At 44.1% G+C, this 26607-nt stretch overlaps 1 protein-coding gene across 1 annotated transcript; it reads left to right on the top strand.

The window, feature by feature from the left end:
• The first annotated feature begins 15928 nt into the window (after positions 1-15928).
• Positions 15929-18361, top strand: LOC103783265 (pulmonary surfactant-associated protein A1). Its single transcript, XM_034930976.4, has 4 exons — positions 15929-16118; positions 16425-16544; positions 17302-17379; positions 17850-18361. Exons 1-4 carry the CDS (start codon positions 15947-15949, stop codon positions 18224-18226), a joined length of 747 nt encoding a protein of 248 aa, XP_034786867.2. The 5' UTR covers positions 15929-15946; the 3' UTR covers positions 18227-18361.
• Positions 18362-26607: the final 8246 nt, after the last annotated feature.

The following is a 26607-nucleotide window of genomic DNA, read 5'->3' as shown; positions in this document are numbered from 1 at the left end:
AGAGACACAAAAAACCCTTCAAAAAATCAATGAATCCAGGAGCTGGTTTTTTGAAAAGATCAACAAAATAGATAGACCACTAGCAAGACTAATAAAGAAGAAAAGAGAGAAGAATCAAATAAATGCAATAAAAAATTATAAAAGGGATATCACCACCGATCTCACAGAAATACAAACTACCATCAGAGAATACTATAAACACCTCTACGCAAATAAACTAGAAAATCTAAAAGAAATAGATAAATTCCTGGACACATACACCCTCCCAAGACTAAACCAGTAAGAAGTTGAATCTCTGAATAGACCAATAACAGGCTCTGAAATTGAGGCAATAATTAATAGCCTACCAACCAAAAAAAGTCCAGGACCAGATATATTCACAGCCGAATTCTACCACAGGTACAAAGGGGAGCTGGTACCATTCCTTCTGAAACTATTTCAATCAATAGAAAAAGAAGGAATCCTCCCTAACTCATTTTATGAGGCCAGCATCATCCTGATACCAAAGCCTGGTAGAGACACACACACACAAAAGAGAATTTTAGGCCAATATCCCTGATGAACATTGATGCAAAAATCCTCAATAAAATCCTGGAAAACCAAATCCAGCAGCACATCAAAAAGCTTATCCACTATGATCAAGTCGGCTTCATCCCTGGGATGCAAGGCTGGTTCAACATATGCAAATCAATAAACATAATCCATCACATAAACAGAATCAATGACAAAAATCACATGTTTATCTCAATAGATTCAGAAAAAGCCTTCAACAAAAACAGCCCTTCATGCTAAAAACTCTCAATAAACTAGGTATTGATGGAATGTATCTCAAAAAGAGTTATTTATGACAAACCCACAGCCAATATCATACCGAATGGGCAAAAACTGGAAGCATTCCCTTTGAAAACTGGCACAAGACAAGCTTGCCCTCTCTCAGTACTCCTATTCAACATAGTGTTGGAAATTCTGGCCAGGGCAATCAGGCAAGAGGAAGAAATAAAGGGTATTCAATTAGGAAAAGACGAAGTCAAATTGTCTCTGTTTGCAGATGACATGATTGCATATTTAGAAAACCCCATTGTCTCAGCCCAAAATCTCCTTAAGCTGATGAGCAACTTCAGCAAAGTCTCAGGATACAAAATCAATGTGCAAAAATCACAAGCATTCCTATACGTCAATAATAGAGAGGCAAATCATGAGTGAATTCCCATTCACAATTATTACAAAGAGAACAAAATACCTAGGAATCCAACTTACAAAGGATGTGAAGGACCTCTTCAAGGAGAACTACAAACCACTTCTCAACAAAATAAAAGAGGACACAAACAAATGGAAGAACATTCCATGCTCCTGGATAGGAAGAATCAATATCGTGAAAATGGACACACTGCCCAAAGTAACTTATAGATTCAATGCTATCCCCATCAAGCTACCACTGACTTTCTTCACAGAATTGGAAAAAACTACTTTAAGTTCATATGGAACAAAAAAAGAGCCGGCATTGCCAAGACAATCCTAAGCAAAAAGAACAAAGCTGGAGGCATCATGCTACCAGACTTCAAACTATACTACAAGGCTACAGTAACCACAACAGCATGGTACTGGTACCAAAACAGATAGATAGACCAATGGAACAGAGCAAAGACTGCAGAAATAACACCACACATCTACAATCATCTCATCTTTGACATGCCTGACAAAAACAAGCAATGGGGAAAGGATTCCCTATTTAATAAATGGTGCTGGGAAAACTGGCTAGCCATATATAGAAAGCCGAAACTGGATCCCTTCCTTATACTATACAAAAATTAACTCAAGATGGATTAAAGGCTTAAATGTGAGACCTAACACCATAAAAACCCTACAAGAAATCCTAGGCAATACCATTCAGGACATAGGCATGGACAAAGACTTCATGACTAAAACACCAAAAGCAATGGCAACAAAAGCCAAAATTGACAAATGGGATCTAATTAAACTAAAAAGCTTCTGCATGGCAAAAGAAGCTATCATCACAGTGAAAAGGCAACCTACAGAATGGGAGAAAATTTTTGCAATCTACCCATCTGACAAAGGGCTAGTATCCAGAATCTACAAAGAACTTAAACAAGTTTACAAGAAAAAAACAAACAACCCCATCAAAAAGTGGGCAAAGGATATAAATGGACACTTCTCAAACGAAGACATTTATGCAGCCAACAGACACATGCAAAAATGCTCATCATCACTGGTCATCAGAGAAATGCAAGTCAAAACCACAATGAGATACCATCTCATGCCAGTTAGAATGGTGATCATTAAAAAGTTAGGAAACAACAGGTGCTGGAGAGGATGTGGAGAAACAGGAATGCTTTTACACTGTTGATGGGAGTGTAAATTAGTTCAACCATTGTGGAAGACAGTGTGGCGATTCCTCAAGGATCTAGAACTAGAAATACCATTTGACCCAGCAATCCCATTACTGGGCATATACCCAAAGGATTATAAATCATGCTACTATAAAGACACATGCACACGTATGTTTATTGCGGCACTATTCACAATAGCAAAGACTTAGACAAAGACTTAGACAAATCAGGTGTAGAAGGAATGTATTTCAAAACAGTTAAGGCCATATATGACAAATGCACAGCTACCATCATACTGAATGGGGAAAATTTTAAAGCTTTTTCTCTAAGACCTTGTACAAGACAAGGATGCCCACTTTCACTACTCTTATTCAAGATAGTATTAGAAATTCAAGCCAGGGCAACCAGTCAAGAGAAAGAAATAAAGAGTATCCAAATTGGAAAGGAGGAAATAAAATTATCCCTGTTTGCAGACAACACAATCTTGTATATAGAAAATTCTAAGTACTCCACCAAAAAACACTTAAATCTAGTAAATGAATTCAGTAAAGTTGCAAAATACAAAATCAACATGCAAAAATCAGTAGCATTTCTATAAATCAATAATGGGCTAGCTGAGAAAGAAATCAAAAAACCAATCCCATTTACAATGGCTACAAAAAGTGAAATATCTAGGAGTAAGTTGAATGAAGGAGTGAAGAATCTCTACTAGGGAAACTATAAAACACTGAAGAAAAAAACTGAAGAGGATACAAAAAGCCAGAAAACACTAAAGAAAAAGAACTGAAGAGGATACAAAAAAATGGAAAGACATCTCATGTTCAGAGCTTGGAAGAATTAATATTGATAAAAATGACCATAATACCCAAAGTGATCTACAGATTCAATGCCATCCCTATTAAAATACCAATGACATTCTTCACAGAACAAGAAAAAATAATCCTGGACAGGTGTGGTGGCTCACGCCTATAATCCTAGCACTTGGGAGGCTGAGGCAGAAGGATTGCTTGAGGTCAAGAATTCAAGACCAACCTGGCCAACATAGCGAGACCCCATGTGTTGCAGGAAGTCAGGGACCCCGAACGGAGGGACCGGCTGAAGCCATGGCAGAAGAACATAAATTGTGAAGATTTCATGGACATTTATTACTTCCTCAATCAATACTCTTGTGATTTCCTATGCCTGTCTTTACTTTAATCTCTTAATCTCGTCGTCTTTGTAAATTGAGGATGTATGTCCCCTCAGGACCATGTGATGATTGCGTTAACTGCACAAATTGTTTGTAGAGCATGTGTGTTTGAACAATATGAAATCTGGGAACCTTAAGATCAGGGTAACAGCGATTTTCAGGGAACAAGGGAGATAACCTTAAAGTCTGGCTGCCTGTGGGCTGGGCAGGACAGAGCCATATTTCTCTTATTACTGAAAATGGGTAAGATAAATATAACTGAATTATTTCAGTAAGGAATATTAATAATTTACTGCCCTGGGAAAAGAATGCATTCTCGGGGGGCCCTCTAAAATGGCCGCCCTGAGAATGTCTGCCTTATGCAGATGTAGATAGGGATGAAACACGCCCTAGTCTCCTGCAGCACCCCCAGGCTTGCTAGGATTAGGAAATTCCAGCCTGGCGAATTCTAGTCAGACCAGTTCTCTGCTCTTGAACCCTGACAATGCGTGCACAGCGGGACATGGAAGTTCATTAGTGATTCTAGTTTTGCCCTGACCTTCTGCCTTGTGATCTTTTGTTGCCCTTGAAGCATGTGATCTCTGTGACCCGCACCCTACTCCTACACTCCCTCACTTTTGAAAATTGCTAATAAAAACTTGCTGCTTTTACAGCTCAGGGGGCATCACAGAACCTGCCAACATGTGATGTCTCCCCCGGACACCCAGCTTTAAAAATTTCTCTTTTGTACTTTTTCCTTTTATTTCTCAGACTGGCCGACACTTAGGGAAAATAGAAAAGGACTCATGTTGAATTATTGGGGGTGGGTTCCCCCGATACCCACGTTTATTTTAAAAAAATGAAAAAAAAATCATAAAGTTTGTGTGGAAGTATAAAACACCAAGTAGTCAAAGTAATCCTGAGCAAAAAATGAAAAGTTGAAGGCATCACATTACCTGACTTCATAATGTACTACAAATCTATGATAACCAAAACAGCATAGTACTCGTATAAAAACAGATGCATAGACCAATGGAACAGAATAGAGAACACAGAAATAAATTTACATATTTATAGCCAACTGATTTTTGGCAATGGCACCAATAACATACATTGGGGGAAAGGACAATAAATGTTCAATAAATGGTGCTGGGAAAACTGAATATTCATATGCAGAAGAATGAAACTAGACCCCTATCTCTTATACATTAAAAAAAAAACATGAAATGGATTAAAGCCTTAAACATAAGACCCAAAGGTATGAAACTAGTAGGAAAAAGCATAGGAGAAGTGCTTCAGGATATTGGTCTGGATGAAGATTTTATGGAGAGACCTCAAAAGTACTGGGAACAAAAACCAAAAATAAGCCAATATGATTATATCAAACTAAAAAGCTTCTGCACAGAAAAGAAAACAATCAACTGAGTGAAGAGACAGCCTGCAGAGTGGGAGAAATATCCACAAGCTATTCATCCAATAAGGGATTAATATCCTGAATATACAAGGAACTCAAACAATTCCACAGCAAAACATTCAAATAATCCAATTTAAAAATAGGCAAATGATCTGAACAGACACTTCTCAAAAGAAGACATAAAAATGGCCACGTATATAAATGACACTCAATATCTCTATTCCTAAGATAAATGCAAATGAAACCAAAATAAATTATCTCACCCCAGGTAGACTGGCTTTTATCAATAAGACAAAAAAGAATAAATACTGGTGCGGGTGCAGAGAAAAGGGAACTCATACACTGTTGGTGGAAATGGAAAGTACTACAGCCATTATGGAAAGCAAAATGAAGCTTTCTTGAAAACCTAAAACTAGAACTATCATATAATCTAGCAATCCCACTACTGGGTATTCAAAGAAAAGGAACCCAGTATGTTAAAGAGGTATCTACCCTCCTATGTTTATTGCGGAGCTATTCATAATAGCCAAGATATGGAATCAACCTAAGTGTCTATCAGTGAATGAATGGATTTAAAACATGTAGTAACTAAACACAATGGAATACAGTTCATCCATAAGAAAGAATAAAATTCTGCCATTCATAGCAACATGGGTGAGCCATTATGTTAAGTGAAATAAAGCCAGGAAAAGAAAATTAAACACAGCATGTTCTCACTCATTTGTGGATGCTAAGAAAACTTAGTTAATCTCATAGAAGTAAACATAGAACAGTAAGTAAACAGGAGAACAGAATATATTAGAGGCTGGGAAGATTAAGGGGAATGAGAAATGGGAAAGGTGGGGCAATGGGTACAAAATTACAGCTAGATAGGAGAAAAGAGTTGTAGCCTTCTTTAGCGCTGTAGGGTGACCATAGCCAACAAAAAAATTATGTATACTTTCAAATAGCTAAAAGAGAGGATTTTGAATGTTATCAACACAAAACAGTAAGTTTTTGAGGTGATGGATATGCTGCTTACCTTGATTTCATCATTGCACATTACATACATGTATCAAAATAGTCCACTGTGCCCATATGTATGTAAAATAATTGTGTCAAAAATAACATTTTTTTAAATTAAAAAGATAGTAAAGAATATATTACCAGAAGTAAAAACAAACAAACTCCAAGAAAAGACTATAGTTACAATTATATCCCTATGTGTCAATCTGAAAAGATGGCTGGCATATGTAAGAGAAAACACTAATTGTAGAACAGTATATGCAGTATGATCTTATTGGTGCAAAGTAAGAGAATGTGTGTGTGTGTGTCTGCACGTGTGTGTTCCTGAGCCTATTTCTTTGAAGACAGTTGCTACCACCTGCCAGTTTCAATTCCTCCAAGGTGCAGAATGGGAAAACCTCTCTCCCTCTCCTCAAAACCTCAGTAAAGCATGATGTATTTCTCTGGGGTTTGGAAGGTTCAAAATGTTCAGGGCAGAAAGAAGGGTGACAAGGCTGCATTGGCAAAAATGAAAATAAAAACAAGTAATGTGATTTTTAAGGCAAATTGGATGCTATTTCTAGGCAACAGAAATATATTTACAGTGTTATTCTTTTTAAAAATAAAACGGCATTATTAGAGAGGCATCAATGTAATATATATGTATGTAAACATACAGCACACAATATATGTGTGTGTGTATATATGTATATAATGCATACACACATATTTGCTTAGTTTACTGGCTGCCTCAGGAAAGAAAAGCCTCAACTTCCATCCCCTTCATGTGGCTGAGCTGTCCCTTAGATTCTGACATTATAAGCGATTTTGAAATATATCCATGATTAGTAAATTAATTTGTGCATTCCCTTGTCTTCATGTACAGGTAGAATAAGCATGTTCCTCTGACTCTGGGAAGGTTCTAGCAGAGGACTGAGCTGGAAAGAAGATTTCTGGGTAATTCTGGCAATCCATGTAACCCCTGTCATCCTCAGTTGACTGAAGTATGGAATGGGGATTTACTCTCTGTACAACTCATAGAGTGCTGTGATGATCCAAAGTGACAGAAAGATCCAGCAGTCACAAACAGCCTCCTCCTACTGCTAGCACCCAGGGCAGCTGGAAAAGGGGGCAGGGGAAGGGTCCCCTGAGCACTAAGAGAGAGGCCTCAAATATGCAGAGAAGCCCATGCACTGTCCTTAGTGCCTGTACATGGCCTCCACTCTGCACCCCTTTGAAACGGGAGAGTCCCCTGATCCCCCTCACAGGATGCATGACAGGGGTGTGGCTCACCTGTTTGGTTGCCCCACTGCTCAAACCCCTAGGGGGAGCATGCAGATGGGCAGGTTCAGAGGCTGGGGTGAGTGCTTTGGGCTCCAGCTCTGCAGTAGAGTCTAGGGATGGGTGCCTGTAATCCTGGTGTTACAAAACTCTTTCAGCTTTGCATATGCAGGTGGCTTGAGTGTTAATCAGCTCAATGGACCCTCTGCCTTATCCTAAGGGCAGAGGGCCTGTGTGACAGCTTTCTGTATCCCAAGCTTTCACCCAGCATCCTGGAAGAATCAGATCACATGTGGGCTTGAAGGATGAGTGCAAGATTTTATTGAGTGGTGGAGGTGGCTCTCAGTAAGATGGATTGGGGGCTGGAAAGGGAAATGGAGTGGGAAGGTGATCTTTCCTTGGAGGCGGGCCATCCAGTAGCTGGTATCTTCTCCGATCGCCCCTGGGCAAACTCCCCTCAGTGTTCAGATGTTCCTCCTCTTCTCTGTCTCTCTGCCACATCGTTCCACTGTCCATCTGCTTGTCTGCTAGTCTGCTGGTCTGCTTCTGGAGCCTGGGGTTCAAGGTTTATATGGTTGCAGGATAGGGGTTGTGGCAGAACAAAAGGCAACTTTTTGGTCATGAAAACAGAAATGTCTTTTCCCATTTAGGGCCACAGGTCTTCAGGCTTGAGGGTGGGGTCTTTGTTGGGGAGTCACCCTTTTTTTACCCAGTGTGTCACTGTCTCCTGTCATTATCATTCCCCTCCTCTGAAAAGGCACATCTAACTGCCTTTAGAATATGGACGATGACCAGTCTTAGCTACTTCCTGCTGACAGGGGGAGTTGTTTTGGGGAAAATGTCAGTCAGATTCCTCCCAGATGTCTATCTAAAGGTCCCTGACAAAAGGGAGCCATCATCTGAGGCTCTGATTGCCTGATCATCTTGAGTTTGATAACCTCTAAGTGAGAGAGGAAAAAAAAAGTTTTATAAGGTTAAGTAGGCATGGGTTAAAATTGTGTATTATACAAGGAAAGAATCTAGTGCCAAAGATTACAGAAATAAGAAGTAAAATATACTAATTACCCTGAAAACACTATTGTACCCCGTGGTATAGAACAGAACAAAGGTAAGAACAACAAGCATAGGCAAGACTACAAAGAGGACATACATGAAATGTTAATTAACACTTACCTTTTGTGATTTTTAGTTTGAGTTCCCTGATCTCTTCACAATGGTATTTTGGGTGCTCCTCTAGGTTGAAAGAGGTGACTCTGTTGGCTTCCCAGGCCTTTACTTGAGTATAATGAATCCAAGAGTCTATTCTGGTGACCTTGACCTTCACCACCATAGGAGTGAAAAGAAGTACAGTGCAAGGTCCCTCCCAACCAGGGCATATTGAGGGAGAAAGGTAAGGAAGTACTTTTACCGGTACTAGGTCCCCTGGGTTGAATAGAGGTGGGCCTGGTTCATGGGATTGGGCCTTCAACAGTTGTTTCAGTTCCTGTTGGAAATGGACCAAAGAGGTTATGTGCTTAATTAAAACAAAGGTTTCTTGGTCTAGCAAGAAATCATTCATGAGAAAATGCCATCCATACATAGTCTCAAAGAGACTCAAACCCAGACTTGAAGGAGTGTTTCTGATATATAGCAGGACTATGGAAAGAAGAGTAGTCCAGGGCAGATGAGTCTCCTGAGACAGTTTCTTGAGGTGCCTTTTGATAATATCATTTGTCTTTTCTACCTTTCCTGAGGATTGTGGTCTCCAAACACAATGAAGATGGTACTGTATGCCTAGTGCCTTTGAGACCCCCTGGGTGACAGCTGCCTTGAACGAGGGGCCATTATTGCTCTGGAGGTACTTAGGGAGTCCAAAGTGAGGAATTATCTCATTGATTAGTACTATTATCACCTCAGAGGCTTTCTCTATCTGACATGGAAATGCTTCTACTCAGTTAGTGAAGGTATCTATTCACACTAGGAGGTACTGGATGCCCCTTACCTTTGGCATATGGGTGAAATCCATTTGCCAGTCTTCCCCCAGGTAGCCTTGGAGAAGATACTATTAATTAAGGGGATTGTTTTTAAGGCAGGTCTTGCAAGCATTAACAACCTGTTTAACTGTTTGTATCAGGTTTTTATCTGAGAACAATCTGAGCCAGTCGATAGGTTTTATCTTTACCTAGGTGGAAGGCCTGGAGAAGGCTTTTAAGAACTTTCCATTGGTTGCCAGCTGGTAGATGAAGCATGCCATCCTAAGAGGTGTCCCATTCTATTTCCATAGGAGAGTATTGAGGTTTTATTTCTCTGATGGGGGCCCTCCAAGATCAGTAAGGCTTCAAGTGGGTCAGAGACCTGGGGCCCCCTTGCTGTTGCTAGCTGCTCAGTCTAGCTAGCTGCTCATAAAGCAGGGTGTGAAATAGTTACTCTGAATGATATTGTTGAGAGCACACCTCTCTCCTCAGGCACAAGTGCTCAACTGGCCAAACTAATCACCCTCATGAGAGCACTTGAATTAAGCAAAGGAAAAACAGTTAACATTTATACTGATTCTAAGTATGCTTTCCTAGTTCTCCACACCCATGCCACTATCTGGAAAGACAGGAACTTCCTCACAGCTAATGGGTATCCCATTAAATGCCATCAGGAAATTAATAGACTATTTTGCTCAGTTTTCCTCCCACAGGAAGCGGCTCAGCCCCTAGCTGCTCAGTCTGCCAGCCCGTTTCCCTCAGCTATTTCATCCATCCCTCTTTGGTGGCCTTTACAATGTATTACTGCCACTTCCTGTGCATAAGAATCCCCTCAGTTGCTTGAGTGTTTGGGGAGGAGAAAGGAGGAGATAGGTTTAATCCTTTCTTCGCCCAATGCCCTGGTCCCCTCTGACAAGACCAGGCTTAGGTACTTCACTGAAGTCTGACAGAGCTGAGCTTCCGATTTTGAAACATTATATCCTCTGTTAGCAAGAAAATTAAGAGGAGCCTTACTGCCCTTCTGAGAGATTTCCTCAGTTGGAGTGCAAAAGAGAAGGTCCTCCATGTATTGCAAAACTTTGACCTGAGGATAAAGGAACTTGGAGAGATCTCTCCATAATGCCTGCCCAAACAAGTGGGAGCTGTCTTGCAATCCCTGAGGTAACATTGTCCAGGTTAACAGGGTGGTTTGGTTAGAGGGATCCTCAAATGCAAACAAATACTGGGAGTTGGGGTATAATGGTATGCAGAAGAAGGCATCCTTTAGGTCCAGGAACCATTTAGTTCCCTCAGGTATTTGAGCTAGCAGGGTATACGGATTGGGAATCATTGAGTGTATTGGAACCACAGCCTCATTAACAAGGAGGTGGTTCTGAACTAGCCTCCATTTCTAGTTGGGTTTTTGTACCCCCAATATTGGGGTATTACAAGGGCTATTGCAGGGTTTGAGTGGGCCCTCCATCTTCAAGTTATCAATGATGGCTTCTAGTCCTTTCCTAACCTCTAGTTTCAGGGGATATTGTTTCTGGTTAGGAAAGGAGGTGGGATCCTTAAGATGGACCCAGACTGGTATGGTAGTTGTGGCTCTGACAATCTTCCCTAGAGTTGCCCAAACTTCTGGGTTAATATTGGTCTCTACTAGGATGAGACAAAGAGTTTCCCTAGGGGCCATCAGAATGATGGTCCCCACATGGGCCAGAATATCCCTACCCAACAGAGGAGTTGGGCTTTCAGGCATAATTAGAAAAGCTTTGGTGAACAACCCCAGGTACAGCTAAGGGGTTGGAAAAAATATCGGGTTAAAGACCTTCCTGAGATGTCCCTCACAGTCATGCTAAGAGAGGAGAGGGGGCCTGGATTCAAGAGGAGAACTGAGAGACCAGTCCCAGTGTCCAAAAGGAGGTCCACTTTCCTCTCTTCGATTTCCATGATTACCCAGGGCACCTTGATGATAATGGTGGTCTGGACTACAGGAGCCAGGAGAGGAGCCCTGGGACCTGTCAGTCCTGCTGCTGGACCATTTGGAAGACTGGCTCTGGACCTGGTGACCAGCATGCCCAGGAACAGTCCACCCTCCAGTGGTCCCCACTGCAGATTGGACAGGGTTGAGGTAGCTTCCTCATGCTGTCTGAGCAATTCTTGAAATGCCCTGATTTGCCACATCTGTAGCAATTGACAGGTGCACCCTGGGCATTCTGAGGTTTGTGGGCTTGTCTCCTGGCCATTAAAGTCTCTGTCTCTTTCCTGTATTTCCTCTCTCTCTTGTGCCTACCTATTTCTATTATAAAAAACCAAGGTGGGTACTTTCAGAAGGTTCTCTAAAGTACTCTCTGGTCCCAGAGCCTGTTTTGTAGCTTCCTCCTGATATCAGGGGCTGCCTGAGTAGTAAATTTATGCTTTAGGATTGGTTGTCCCTCAGCTGAATCAGGGGATAGACAGGTGTGCTTTACTAAGGCCTCCCTTGGCCTTTCCAGGAAGGCAGTGGGATTTTCATCAAATCCCTGGTCAATCATGGATGATTTAGTATAATTGAGAGGCTTGGTCCTGGTCTTACATAAGCCCTCCATTATGCACACCTGAAAGTGCCTCCTCTTCCAGGCTTCCATCTTGTCATTGGAATCCTATTTAGGGTAATCCATTGATACTGCTTCTCTCCCAGTTGGATAATGTTTGCCCCCTTCCCTGACACTATATGTGATACTAAGCTCATCCCCAAATCTCTCTGCTGCTTGCAGAGCAGGCTGCTTCTCAGTGTCTGTCAAGGTCTGGTTCAAAAGCAACATAATGTCTCTCCAGGAGAGATCAAATATTTGGGTGAAATTCTGGAAAGCCTCTATATATCTGTCGGGGTCATCTGAAAAGTTCCCAAGATCCCCCTTAATTCACTTTAAGTCCTGTAGGGAGGAGGGGAACTGGACCTTACTGGGCCCAAATTCACCAGGCATTGGTTGAAGGGGCAAGAGTGAGGTTGGGGCTTGTCTAGGGTGAGGATTTTTAGGAGGGGCAAGTGAGAGGCTGAAGCTGAATAGGGAGGTCGAGGTAGACCCAGGGGGAAGAGCTGGAGGGGGCTGGCTTCTCTCCTTGGGGTGCCTCTGGGATTCATATCTTTAGTTTCCTAGGCTTGCCCCTTGCAGTCCTCCCTGAGATGGCAAACAGAAGGGCTGTATCAATCCTACACTGTCAGCAAAGGTCTGGATTGCCTTGCAAGGTATAGAAAACCTGCACATATGGGACCTCAGACCATTTGTCTTCATGTATACAGAAAAGGCCTGACCACCGGATACTATCGAAATGAATGGTTCATTCCTGAGGTCCACCCGGTCCTTCATAATTTGGCCAAACCTTTGTGCAGAGGGCTATGAGGCATTTTTCTTCCAGATTAAGAGGATCAAAGCAGTCCCATTGGTTCTGGATACACTCCAGAGGGGTATAAGCTGGGAGTGGTGAAGAGAGATGGTTGCCTATTCTGAAAGACAGAGAATAGAGGCATGCCTCATTCCCTTCCTTCTTTAGTGAAAACTCAGGGTGTGATGGAGAGAGAAAGCAAGACTGTGGACTCTGAGGTGGCTTGGCATGGGCGCCCAAGGACTGACAGTGTGAAGAGGATATCCCTGCAGAGGGAAGAAGCCCAACGTGGAGGGTGAGACCCCGAGGAGAACGAGAAAGATACTGAAGGAGAGCGGACTGGACCGGCGGGGGCAGTGGAGCCTAAGCAGGGGGAGGAGGCTGTGGACACAGCTGAGTGGCCTGGTGTGGGCACTCGGAACTCAGCAGGAACTACAGCAATTCTTAGAGCTAAGAGTGACAAATTTGTGTTGGGAGAACCATCTTCTTAATGACATTCTTTAGATTCACTGGTGCCATGTGCTGGCAAACTGTAACTGTTTCAACATCAAACACACGTAGTGCCCCCTGCAGCCCGCAGGTGGGTGCTCGGCACCCCCTGGTGGTCAGTGGTAGGCCTCACGAACGAGTCCACATTGCTACAAATCAATCAATGGGCAACAGAGACAGTGTGATGAGGAATGGGATCTTTACAATAGTCCCAAAGTGCGTCCTCATAACATAGTCACTGATTAAAACCAGAAAAAGAATGTATTTATGGTAGTGAAGCATGACACCCACCACCTTAATTCAATGATCAACAAGAACATCATCAATCTTGGGGCAAACTAAAGTCACATGCCGCCCGGTAGAATGGGAGAAGAGCGCAGCGGGACGTCTATCGCATTTCTGCTGAAGTTACAGAACCTGAATCTAATCATGAGCCAATACATTAAAAAAAAAAAAGTGAGGGGCATTCTACACAGTAACTCTCCTATGATCTTCACACTGTGTTCAGGTCATGAAGGTGAAGGGAAGACAGAGGGCCTTTGTGGGTTTCAGGACCCTGGAGAAGCGTGACAACCGAATACGGCACATGGCTCAGAAATGGATCCTTTGCTATAAAGGACACTATTGGGGCATTGGGTACATTTTGCATAGGGCCTGAAGGCTATTTGGAGTTATTGTATCCATGTTAATTTCTTGATTATGGTTATAATGTGAAAATGCCTTTGCATGAAAAACACATTAAAGTATTGGGGTGTTGGGATTTCATGCTGACAACCTACTTTCATAGGTTCAGGGAAACATATTTGTACCGTGCCTGCAATTCTTCTGTAAATTTGATGTTTCAAGATAATAAAAACAAAAAGGAAACTGAGCCTCAAAATGTTACATAACCTGACTGAGTCCACATGGGTAATAAGTGACAGCTCTGGGTGAAAACTCAGGTGTGCCTTTCCCCTAAAATCACGCCCTGCCCTGCCAACCACAAGGCCCTGCACATCTGAGTTGGCCTCTGTTCCTGCTCATCACCTGCAAAACAGCCCTGGCTCCCCACAGCCAAGTTGCTGGAGCTGCGCCCCACCTGCCCCCACCCTGCACTGGCCTGACTCCCCCATTCCACACCTGGCCCAGCACCCACCACATGGTGTGGCAGACAGCACTGGGGCAGCTGAAAGACTCCATGCTACAAATTGGCACTGCCCAGCTTCCGGCTTCTGGGAGTGGGGTCCATTGGCTGAGCTTCCACTCCCTGGAAGAGCTCCAGACTCCTCAATGGTTTGGGATTTTTCAAACCAATTCCAAATAAGCCAGGGGAGATTTTCTTGTCTTGGTTCCCATCATTACCACCTCCACAGTTGGAGATTCCCTCCTAATCCAGATGCTCGAACCAGGACCTCAACAACTAGGGCTTCATATATCACTGGGACACTTAGCATAATCACCATTGCAGGTTGCCAGACATCACCCAAAGTGATGTTCTACCAAAGACAGAAACTGCAGCTCTCCCGTGACCTTCCAGGTGCTGCCCTGACTCCTCCAGCTGAACCTGCTAGGGCAGAGGGAAGTGGAACGTGCAGCATATTTGCCGGCCACTCTGCCCATGTGCCCACCAACTCAGCTGCAGGCTCCAGGGACACAGGCTGGTGGGGGGGCCTGGGGCTCACGGCTGAGCCAGGTCGCAGGACAGACAAGTTGGCCTGGATCAACCTGACCAACCTCAGCTGGAGCAGTGAGTTCTTCATTGTCTGAATCTAAACCAGGAACCCAGTGGGGCTTCCTTAGTGCCTGTGTAAGGGCTCTCGGCCTTCACTGCTAAGGAGCTTGCTAGGGGCAGGGTGGGTGACCTCAGCCAAGGGGGGGATTTCTCTTCTTACAGACCTGGAGTTCCTCTTTTGCAGGTTCTGTGCTCCCCTCAAGGGTCCTTTGAGATCCTCCAGCCTGAGTGCTCTTGGGGAAACATGCTGTGTAAACACTATGCCCATTTCCTGCCTGGAGCATAGGTTTTGTGGTAGGGCTCTCAGGGGTGAGGAGGAAGCCTGGCAGCCCCCACATCTATAAATGCTGCGTCTACCTTACCCTCTGACTTGGAGGCAGAGACCCAAGCAGCTGGAGGCTCTGTGTGTGGGTGAGTTTAGCCCCATCCCCTAGGTGTTCTCCAGCTTGAGGATCACAGGCAGAGAGGACCAGCCCAGCAGCCACAGGCCTGACCAAAGCCCAGGCTGGGAAGGAGGGCAACTCCCCATTTTCCACTGGGAGGTGTTTCACAGCACAGTCAACATAGGTGACCTGCAAAGATCCTCATGTTTGTTATTTTCTTTGGCCAGATCCATCCCTACAGGGTTCAGCAGGGCCTACAGGAGGGGCAGTGAGAGAACAGACCCCAAAAAGAAAGGGGACTCCATGACTGACCACCTTGAGAGGGGCCAGGCTGCGGGCCCCGTTCATCTTTTTTCATTCTCAGGTCGCTGATTTCTTGGAGCCTGAAAAGAAAGTAACACAGCAGGGATGTGGACAGATGGTGTGAGTCAGTGAGTGAGTGACCTGACTAATAGCCTGGGAGGGACAGGGCAGGTTTTCTGCAGAGCACAGAAGATTCAGCTGAAGTCAGAGAGGTGAAGCCAGTTTCCCAGGGTAACATAGTGAGGCACTGAAAGAAAGGAGACTGCACTGGAGCCCAGGTCCCTGGGCTCCCCAGAGCTCCTTACTCTTCCTCCTCCTCTGCAGCCTGGAGACCCCACAACCTCCAGCCGGAGGCCTGAAGCATGAGGCCATGCCAGGTGCCAGGTGATGCTGGGAATTTTCCCGGGAGCTTCGGGTCTTCCCAGCACTCTGGTCTCGCCCGCCCTGCCTCTCGGGCTCTGCCCAGCTTCCTGAGTCCTGACAGAGCACAGTGGGGGAGATGTTGGCAGAGGTGGCAGATGGGCTCACGGCCATCCCTCCTGCAGGAGCAGCGACTGGACCCAGAGCCATGTGGCTGTGCCCTCTGGCCCTCACCCTCATCTTGATGGCAGCCTCTGGTGCTGTGTGCGAAGTGAAGGACGTTTGTGTTGGAAGCCCTGGTATCCCCGGCACTCCTGGATCCCACGGCCTGCCAGGCAGGGACGGGAGAGATGGTCTCAAAGGAGACCCTGGCCCTCCAGGTACTGTGCTGCAGACCCCACCCTCAGCTGAGGGACACAGACCCCTTTTCAGGAGGCCCATCTGTCCAGGCCCCTAGGCTGTGGGCCATAGTGAGCTGGGGGCTATAGTAAGCTGGGTGGGACTTCAGTCTGCAGGGCTGGTGGGTTCCTGGGGCCCTTATGATGGCGCATCCTGGAGAGTCTGTCCTCATAGTGCCCACGGAGTGATAGCTGAGCCAGCCCCGGTGATAATGGGCATCGAGTCTCACTAGCTCCAACCAGTTGTGGGTGACAGATCCTACACATCCATGTCTCTTTTCTCTGTAGGCCCCATGGGTCCGCCTGGAGAAATGCCATGTCCTCCTGGAAATGATGGGCTGCCTGGAGCCCCTGGTATCCCTGGAGAGTGTGGAGAGAAGGGGGAGCCTGGTGAGAGAGGCCCTCCAGGTGAGCAGGGTGGGGCAGGTAGGCAGTGGGAACATGGGCACAGCGACCCTGAAGTCAGTTACACGGGGATGATGGGGATCAGACAAACCCTACAGGTTCCCCAAGGGCATTTGGCTCAACCTAAGTAAGAGAGGATAAGCTTGAGGGAGAAAGCTGAGGTGTCTGGGGAGTGTGGTCACAATTCAGGGAAGGGCAGGTGTGGGAAGTCCTCCGTGCCTCATGACCGCCGATGGGGACACACTGAGTCAGGTGTGGGACAAGGGACAGCACTGGGAGGCAGGGGAGGCATGTCCTGGGATGGAGGCCCTGGGGCCAGTCTGAAGGGTGAATGCGGACGAGGCATCCAGGCAGATGGTGTGATCAGGAGCCCCACAGACAGAGGGGAACTTTGAAGCTCAGAGCGGTAAGCAAGTCCATCAGGGCAGTGCAGAGAGCATCATGCTTGCCCTTGGTGGAGGGTGCGGGAGAGGGACTTGCCCCACAGAGGCGGGCAGACAGAGCCCCTCGAGGGACAGAGCAGGAAAGAGGACAAGGGGTGGGGATCACAGCAGGGGCAAGGCTTCACTAAAGAATAGGGGACCACAGGGTGTGGAGACACACTGGAATCTCGTGGACCCTCTGAGCCTAGGGTCTGGGTGGTGCCTAGCAGCAATGAATGGGCAGAGTTCCAGGATTGCAGATGGCAAAACGCCTGTGTGGCAGCAAGTGGGAGTCTTCACTGGCCTGCCCCTCCTTCTGTGTGGGGCACTCTCCACAGGGCTTCCAGCTCATCTAGATGAGGAGCTCCAAGCCACACTCCACGACTTCAGACATCAAATCCTGCAGACAAGGGGAGGTAAGGGGACCCCCTGGGCCTCACAGGGTAGGAGTTTCCCACAAATTCCCCTCATTCTCAGCACCAGCTTCTAGAACATAGAGATTACAAATAGGCATGCACAAGCAGGTCTTGGGGAAAGGAATGATGCTTGCTTTTCTGATGTCTTTGAATGGCCCAGAGGAGACAGAAGCAGACACAATTCACTCCCCATTTCATAGGAAAGCAAGTTCTCCACCTGCCTTGCTTTCCACTGAATTCCAGGAAATTGCACCATTTCTGGCAATAAGTAATTGTTACTTAGGTGAATGAATAAATGGAGGAGAGTCTAAAAGTGAATTTAGAAAACTGTGATTGGAAGAGGAAGAGAAGACATAGAGAGAGGCAGAGATGGAGAGACTGGGGAGAATCTGGTAGCAGAGACCCCAGGTGAGGGAGGTGGCTTAGAGACAAAGTGGTCAGTGGCCTGACCCGGACTCCTCTGCTCTCAGCCCTCAGTCTGCAGGGCTCCATAATGACAGTAGGAGAGAAGGTCTTCTCCAGCAATGGGCAGTCCGTCACTTTTGATGCCATTCAGGAGGCATGTGCCAGAGCAGGCGGCCGCATTGCTGTCCCAAGGAATCCAGAGGAAAATGAGGCCATTGCAAGCTTCGTGAAGAAGTACAACACATATGCCTATGTAGGCCTGACTGAGGGTCCCAGCCCTGGAGACTTCCGCTACTCAGACGGGACCCCTGTAAACTACACCAACTGGTACCGAGGGGAGCCCGCAGGTCGGGGAAAAGAGCAGTGTGTGGAGATGTACACAGACGGGCAGTGGAATGACAGGAACTGCCTGTACTCCCGACTGACCATCTGTGAGTTCTGAGAGGCATTTAGGCCATGGGACAGGGAGGACACTCTCTTGCCTTCAGCCTCCATCCTGAGGCTCCACTTGGTCTGTGAGATGCTAGAACTCCCTTTCAACAGAATTCACTTGTGGCTATTAGAGCTGGAGGCACCCTTAGCCACTTCATTCCCCTGATGGGCCCTGACTCTTCCCCATAATCACTGACCAGCCTTGACACTCCCCTTGCAAACTCTCCCAGCACTGCACCCCAGGCAGCCACTCCTAGCCTTGGCCTTCGGCATGAGATGGAGCCCTCCTTATTCCCCATCTGGTCCAGTTCCTTCACTTACAGATGGCAGCAGTGAGGTCTTGGGGTAGAAGGACCCTCCAAAGTCACACGAAGTGCCTGCCTCCTGGTCCCCTCAGCTCTCCCTCTGCAACCCAGTGCCATCAGGATGAGCAATCCTAGCCAAGCATAATGACAGAGAGAGGCAGACTTCGGGGAAGCCCTGACTGTGCAGAGCTAAGGACACAGTGGAGATTCTCTGGCACTCTGAGGTGTCTGTGGCAGGCCTGGTCAGGCTCTCCATGAGGTTAGAAGGCCAGGTAGTGTTCCAGCAGGGTGGTGGCCAAGCCAACCCGATGATTGATGTGTACAATTCACTCCTTTGAGTCTTTGAATGGCAACTCAGCCCCCTGACCTGAAGACAGCCAGCCTAGGCCTCTAGGGTGACCTAGAGCCGCCTTCAGATGTGACCCAAGTAACTTTCAACTGATGAACAAATCTGCACCCTACTTCAGATTTCAGTGGGCATTCACATCACCCCCCACACCACTGGCTCTGCTTTCTCCTTTCATTAATCCATTCACCCAGATATTTCATTAAAATTATCACGTGCCAGGTCTTAGGATATGTCGTGGGGTGGGCAAGGTAATCAGTGACAGTTGAAGATTTTTTTTTCCCAGAGCTTATGTCTTCATCTGTGAAATGGGAATAAGATACTCGTTGCTGTCACAGTTATTACCATCCCCCCAGCTACCAAAATTACTACCAGAACTGTTACTATACACAGAGGCTATTGACTGAGCACCTATCATTTGCCAAGCACCTTGACAAGCACTTCTAATACAGCATATTATGTACTATTCAATCTTCACACAATGTCACGGGACCAGTATTGTTTCCTCATTTTTTATAAGGACACTGAAGCTTGGAGGAGTTAAATGTTTTGAGTATTATTCCAGAGAGCAAGTGGCAGAGGCTGGATCCAAACCCATCTTCCTGGACCTGAAGCTTATGCTTCCAGCCACCCCACTCCTGAGCTGAATAAAGATGATTTAAGCTTAATAAATCGTGAATGTGTTCACATGAGTTTCCATAGCTTTGGTTCCAAGAAATATCACATTTCTGTATTTTTGTAAATCAAATGAACTCTGGCTCTGAGCCCCCACTTGCCTGAAGATTGGAAAATTCAATCTCAGGATGTGCCTTCTTTGTTTGGTAGGAGGAGCCACCTCCTCTCCTCACTATGATGCTGCAGAGGGATGGGGAGCTACAGCCACCATTTGGAAGAACATACGGGCTTCCTGAGTCCACATGGTCCATTTGTGGGTGGGAATACCATGTCTTCTGTCCCCTACTCAGCCACCTGAATGATTTCTGCAGCCCAGCAGTGATGGTGGCACTCAGGGCTCAGTCCCAGGCCTTAGTGAGCCATCCTAGTCTCAGGTCTGCATGGAATGGGACCACACTCTCATGACCCAGGGCTGCGCAGGAATGAGACAATGTCTCCAATTGCTTGAGGAGGCAGCTACATATGTGTCCCACCTCCCACTTCTCCCCCTATAACACCTGTGAACACTCTTCCTCAGTGCATTTATTGCTTTTCTTGGGCGGAAGGAAGCTCAGAAAACCAATGCGAATAAGGGGAAATTTTTCTCAGTCTTTTATGAGTGATAATTTTTAATCTGATCACCATTCCATATGTGCTTTGGACCCAGCACAGAAATTATTGAGCCTTCTTCAAAATTAAGAAAAAAAACAAGTAGAAGCATGTACAGATGTATCTCAACTTATGATGGGGTGACATCCCAATAAACACATTGCAGGATGAGAATATATTAAGTGGAAAATGCATTTAATACACCTAACCTACCAAACATCATAGCTGAGCCTGGAGTAATTTAAACATGCCCAGAAAACTTATGTTAGCCTGCAGTTGGGCAAAATCATCTAACACAAGGCTGATTTTATAATGAGGTGTTGACTGTCTCATGAAATTTATGGAATGCTGGACTGAAACTGAATGAATAATTCAGTTATATGTGTACTTGAAGTATGGCTTCTACTGGATTTGCATTGCTTTTAAGTCATTGCAAAGTGGAAAAATTGTAAGTCGGACAGTTGTAAATCCAGGACAGTCTATATTCCCAATTATATATATAAATACTTTAAGCCTCTGAAAATTTGCATCTATTGAGATAATCATGTGGTTTTTGTCTTTAGTTCTGTTTATGTGATGAATCACTTTTATTGATTTGCGTATGTGGAACCAAACTTGCATCCTAGGGATGAAGTTTACTTGATTGTGGTGGATAAGCTTTTTGATGTGTTACTTGATTCGGTTTGCCAGTATTTTGTTAAGGATTTTTGCATCAATGTTCATCAAGAATATTGGCCTGAAGTTTTCTTTTTTGTTGTATCTGCCAGGTTTTGTTATCAAAATGATGCTGGCCTTACAGAATGAGTTAAGGAGGAGTTCCTTCTTTTCAATTTTTTGGAATAGTTTTAGTAGGAATGGTACCAACTCTTCTTTGTACCTCTGGTAGAATTAAGCTGTGACTGCATCTGGTCCTGGGATTTTTTTGGTCGGCAGGCTATTTATTACTGCCTCAACTTCAGAACTAATTATTGGTCTATTCAGGGATTCCATTTCTTCCTGATTCTTTCTTGGGAGGGTGTATATGTCCAGGGCATATTTATCCATTTCTTCTAGATTTTCTAGTTTATGTGCATAGAGGTGTTCATAGTATTCTCTGATGGTATTTCGTGGGGTCAGTGGTGATATCCCCCTTATCATTTCTGATTGTGTCTATTTGAATCTTCTCTTTTCTTCTTTATCAGTCTAGCTAGTGATCTATCTATTTTATTAATTTTTTCAAAAATCCACCTCCAGGATTTGTTGATTTTTTAAGGTTTTTCGTGTCTCTGTGTCCTTCGATTCTGCTCTGATCTTGGTTATTTCTTTTCTTCTGCTAGCTTTGGGGTTTATTTGCTCTTAGTTCTCTAGTTCTTTTAGTTGTGATATTAGGTTATTAACTTTCTAACTTTTTGATATGGGCATTTAGTGCTATAAATTTCCCTCTTAACATTGCTTTAGCTGTGTCCCAGGGATTCTGGCATGTTGTGTCTTTGTTCTCATAGTTTCAAAGAAGTTCTTGATGTCTGCCTTAATTTCATTGTTTACCCAAGAGTCATACAAGAGCAGGTTTTTCAATTTCTATGTAGTTGTGTGGTTTTGAGTGAATTTCTTCATCTCGAGTTCTAATTTGATTGCATTATTGTCTGAGAGACTGTTTGTTATTATGTCAGTTCTTTTTCATTTGTTGAGGAGTGTTTTACTTCCAATTATGTGATCAATTTTAGAATAAGTATGATGTGTCAATGAGAAGAATGTATATTCTGTTGTTTTGGGGTGGAGAGTTCTGTAGACATCTAACAGGTCCGCTTGATCCAGAGTTGAGTTCAGATCCTGAATAACTTTGTTAATTTTCTGTCTCAATGATCTATCTAATATTGTCAATGGGGTGTTAAAGTCTCCCACTATTATGTGTGGGAGTCTAAGTCTCTTTGAATGTCTCCAAGAACTTGCTTTATGAATCTGAGTGCTCCTGTATTGGGCACATATATATTTAGAAGAGTTATCTCTTCTTGTTGAATTGAACTCCTTAGCACTATGTAAGGCTCTTCTTTGTCTTTTTTTATCTTTGTAGGTTTAAAGTCTGTTTTGTCAGAAACTAGGATTGCAGCCCCTGCTTTTTTCTGTTTTTCATTCGCTTGGTAAATTTTCCTCCATCCCTTTATTTTGAGCCTATGTGTGTCTTTGCATATGAAATGGGTCTCTTTAAGACAACGTACTGATGGGTCTTAATTCTTTATCCAGCTTGCCATTCTGTGTCTTTTAATTAGGGTCATTTACTCCATTTACATTTAAGAATAGTATTGATATGTGTGGATTTGATCCTGTCATGATGATGCCAGCTGCTTATTTTGCAGACTTGTTTATGTGGTTGCTTCAGTGTCACTGCTCAGTGTACTTTGGTGTGTTTTTGTAGTGGCTGGTAACAGTTTTCCTTTCCATATTTAGTGCTTCCTTCAGGAGCTCTTGCAAAGCAGGCCTGGTCATGATGAATTCACTCAGCATTTTCTTGTCTGAAAAGGATTTTATTTCTCCTTCGCTTATGAAGCTTAGTTTGGCCAGATATGAAATTCTGGGTTGGAAATTCTTTTTTTAAAGGAAGTTGACTGTTGGCCCCCAATCTTTTCTGACCTGCGGTGTTTCCACTAAGAGATTCACAGTTAGTCTGATGGACTTCCCTTGGTAGGTGACCTGGCCTTTGTCTCAGGCTGCCCTTAACATTTTTTCTTTCATTATGACCTTGGAGAATCTGATTATTTTATCTTGGAAATGATCTTCTCATGGAGTATCTTACTGGGGTTCTCTGCATTTCCTTAATTTGAATATTAGCTTGTTTGCTTGGTTGGGGAATTTCTCCTGGATGATATCCTGAAGTATGTTTTCCAACTTGGTTCCATTTTCCCCATCACTTTCAGATACTCCAATCAGTGATAGATTCAGTCTCTTTACATAATTCCATATTTCTTGTAGGTTTTGTTCATTTCTTTTCATTCTTTTGTCTCTATTTTTGTCTGCCTGTCTTAATTCAGAAAGCAAGTTTTCCAGTTCTGAGATTCTTTCCTCCACTTGGTCTACTCTGCTATTAATACTTGTAATTGCACTGTGAAGTTCTTGCAGTCTGTTTTTCAGCTCTAACAGGTTGGTTATGTTCCTCTCAAAACTGGCTGTTTTGGCTGTCAGTTTCCATATGATTTTATCAAGATTCTTAGCTTCTTTGCATTGGATTGCAACATGCTCCTTTAGCTCTGTGAAGTTTGTTATTACCCACCTTTTGAGGCCTACTTCTGTCATTCAGACATCTCAGCCTCAGCCCAGTTCTGAGCCCTTGCTGGGAGGTGTTGCAGTCATTTGGAGAAAAAGGGGCACTCTGGCTTTTTGAGTTTTCAGCATTTTTGCATTGATTCTTTCTAATCTTTGTTGGCTTACCTACCTTTGATCTTTGAGGTTACTGACCTTTGGATGGGGTTTTTGTTGTTTTTCTTTGTTGTTGTTGTTGTTTTCCGTCTATTTGTATTTCTTTTAACAGTCTTCCCACCCTTCCATAGGGCTGCTGTGGTTTGCTGGGAGGCTGCTCCAGACCCTAGTTGCCTCAGTTCTTCCCGTACCTGGAGATATCACCAGTGAAGATGGTCCCAGGGAGAGATCAGAGCTCTGTCCGTAATATATGCCAGCAGGAATGGCTGGAAGGCCTGGCTGGGAGGTCCCACTAAGTGAGGAGAAATGGATCAGGTCCCTGCTAAAAGAAGCAGTCTGGCCACCATCTGTCAAAGCAACTACATTGTGCTTCTGCGGGGATTCTTTCTTGTCTGGACTGTGTGGACTTTCCAAAGCCCATAGACTCAAAGGGCTGAGTCAACCCTCCTCCCTGGGGCTCCATTCTGTCTCAGGCAGGCTCCATCCTGTTACTGATGGCAACCTGGAATTCCAAGCCAGTGGGTATTATCTCTCGAGGTACCATGGAAGTGGAGCCCATGGAATGAGGCTGCTCAGGCTCCCTGGATTTTACCCCCTTCCTAGGGGTATGTGTGGACCTCCCACCTTTGTACCTCTGAGTTGTAGACACAGTTGTTGGGGATCCCGGGGCTAGGGCATATAAAACTTCTAAGTCTCTGTGTGTGCATGAGTAGCTGCTCTGCCAAGACTGCACACAGCTCTGTGTGTCAGACCTGGCATGGGCTCATGAGGGGATCTCCTGATCAGTGGGTTACAAAGCTCTGTGGGAGAACAGTGGTTTCCTGGGGTAATACAATCACACACCCCTTCCCTTGGCTGGGGGTGGGGGTTCCCTTAGCTCTGTGTCACTCCTGGGTGGGCCATTGTCCAATCCTGCTTTCCTTCATTGTCTGTGGGTCAAGTTATTTCCCTGAACAGTCCCAATGTGACTATCTGGATATTTCAATTTCAGGTGCTGTGTTCACTCGCCCCTTTCATTCCTCTTTGTGAGTGCTGCAAACCACAGCTCCTTCTAATCGGCCATCTTCTCATTTCTTTTTAGATTTATTTTTACCTACTTTGTGGTTTAATTTTCTGTTGTTACTATACTATTTTATATCCTAAATTAATTATTGCTAGTTTGTAAGAAAAATTTTTGATATACATTATTTGTTGATCTTATACCCTACCATCTTTTTGGAACCTCGTTTTCCCCCAATACTTCTAATATAACTGATTTTGTTATATTTTATATGTTTCTATTTACAAACAGTAGAAATTTTGTATATCTCTTTTTGCCATTTATATATATATTTTTTAATTTTATTATTATTATACTTTAAGTTTTAGGGTACATGTGCACAACGTGCAGGTTTGTTACATATGTATACATGTGCCATGTTGGTGTGCTGCACCCATTAACTCATCATTTAGCATTAGGTATATCTCCTAATGCTATCCCTCCCCCCTCCCCCCACCCCACAACAGGCCCCAGTGTGTGATGTTCCCCTTCCTGTGTCCATGTGTTCTCATTGTTCAATTCCCACCTATGAGTGAGAACATGCGGTGTTTGGCTTTTGTCCTTGCGATAATTTGCTGAGCATGATGATTCCAGTTTCATCCATGTCCCTACAAAGGACATGAACTCATCATTTTTTATGGCTGCATAGTATTCCATGGTGTGTATGTGCCACATTTTCTTAATCCAGTCTATCATTGCTGGACATTTAGGTTGGTTCCAAGTCTTTGCTATTGTGAATAGTGCCGCTATAAACATACGTGTGCATGTGTCTTTATAGCAGCATTATTTATAATCCTTTGGGTATATACCCAGTAATGGGATGGCTGGGTCAAATGGTATTCCTAGTTCTAGATCCCAGAGGAATCGCCACACTGACTTCCACAATGGTTGAACTAGTTTACAGTCCCACCAACAGTGTAAAAGTGTTCCTATTTCTCCACATCCTCTCCAGCACCTGTTGTTTCCGACTTTTTAATGATCGCCATTCTAACTGGTGTGAGATGGTATCTCATTGTGGTTTTGATTTGCATTTCTCTGATGGCCAGTGATGATGAGCATTTTTTCATGTGTTTTTTGGCTGCATAAATGTCTTCTTTTGAGAAGTGTCTGTTCATATCCTTTGCCCACTTTTTGATGGGGTTGTTTGGTTTTTTCTCGTAAATTTGTTTAAGTTCTTTGTAGATTCTGGATATTAGCCCTTTGTCAGATGAGCAGGTTGCAAAAATTTTCTCCCCATTCTGTAGGTTGCCTGTTCACTCTGATGGTAGTTTCTTTTGCTGTGCAGAAGCTCTTTAGTTTAATTAGATCCCATTTGTCAATGTTGGCTTTTGTTGCCATCGCTTTTGGTGTTTTAGACATGAAGTCCTTGCCCATGCTGTAAATGGGCTAAATGCTCCAATTAAAAGACACAGACTGACAAATTGGATAAAGAGTCAAGACCCATCAGTGTGCTGTATTCAGTAAACCCATCTCACCTGCAGGGACACACATAGGCTCAAAATAAAGGGATGGAGGAAGATCTACCAAGCAAATGGAAAGCCATTTATATTTTTATATCCCCTTTTTATAGGGGCTGGGAGAACCTATACATTTTTGAAGAGACTCATTGAAATTTTTCATTGAGTCTTTGTGACATAAGTTTATGTCTAGAAAACCCCATAATCCTGGCCCAAAAGCTTCTTCAGCTGACAAACAACTTCAGCAAAGTTTCAAGATACAAAATCAACATAAAAAATCCCTAGCATTCCTATATACACCAACAAAAGACAAGCCAAAAGCGAAATCAGGGATGCGATCCCATTCACAATTGCCACAAAAAGAATAAAATACCTAGCAATACAGCTAACCAGGGAAGTGAAAGATCTCCACAATGAGAATTACAAAACACTGCTCAATTAAATCACAAACAAATGAAAAAACATCCCATGCTCATGGTAGAAAGAATCAATACCATTAAAATAGCCATACTGCCCAAAACGTTTTACAGATTCAATGCTATTCATATCAAACTCCAATGACATTCTTCACAGAACTGTAAAACACTATTT

Source organism: Pan paniscus, chromosome 8, assembly GCF_029289425.2.
Source record: "Pan paniscus chromosome 8, NHGRI_mPanPan1-v2.0_pri, whole genome shotgun sequence".
Taxonomy (NCBI): domain Eukaryota; kingdom Metazoa; phylum Chordata; class Mammalia; order Primates; family Hominidae; genus Pan; species Pan paniscus.
This window is presented reverse-complemented; position numbering and strand designations above follow the sequence as displayed.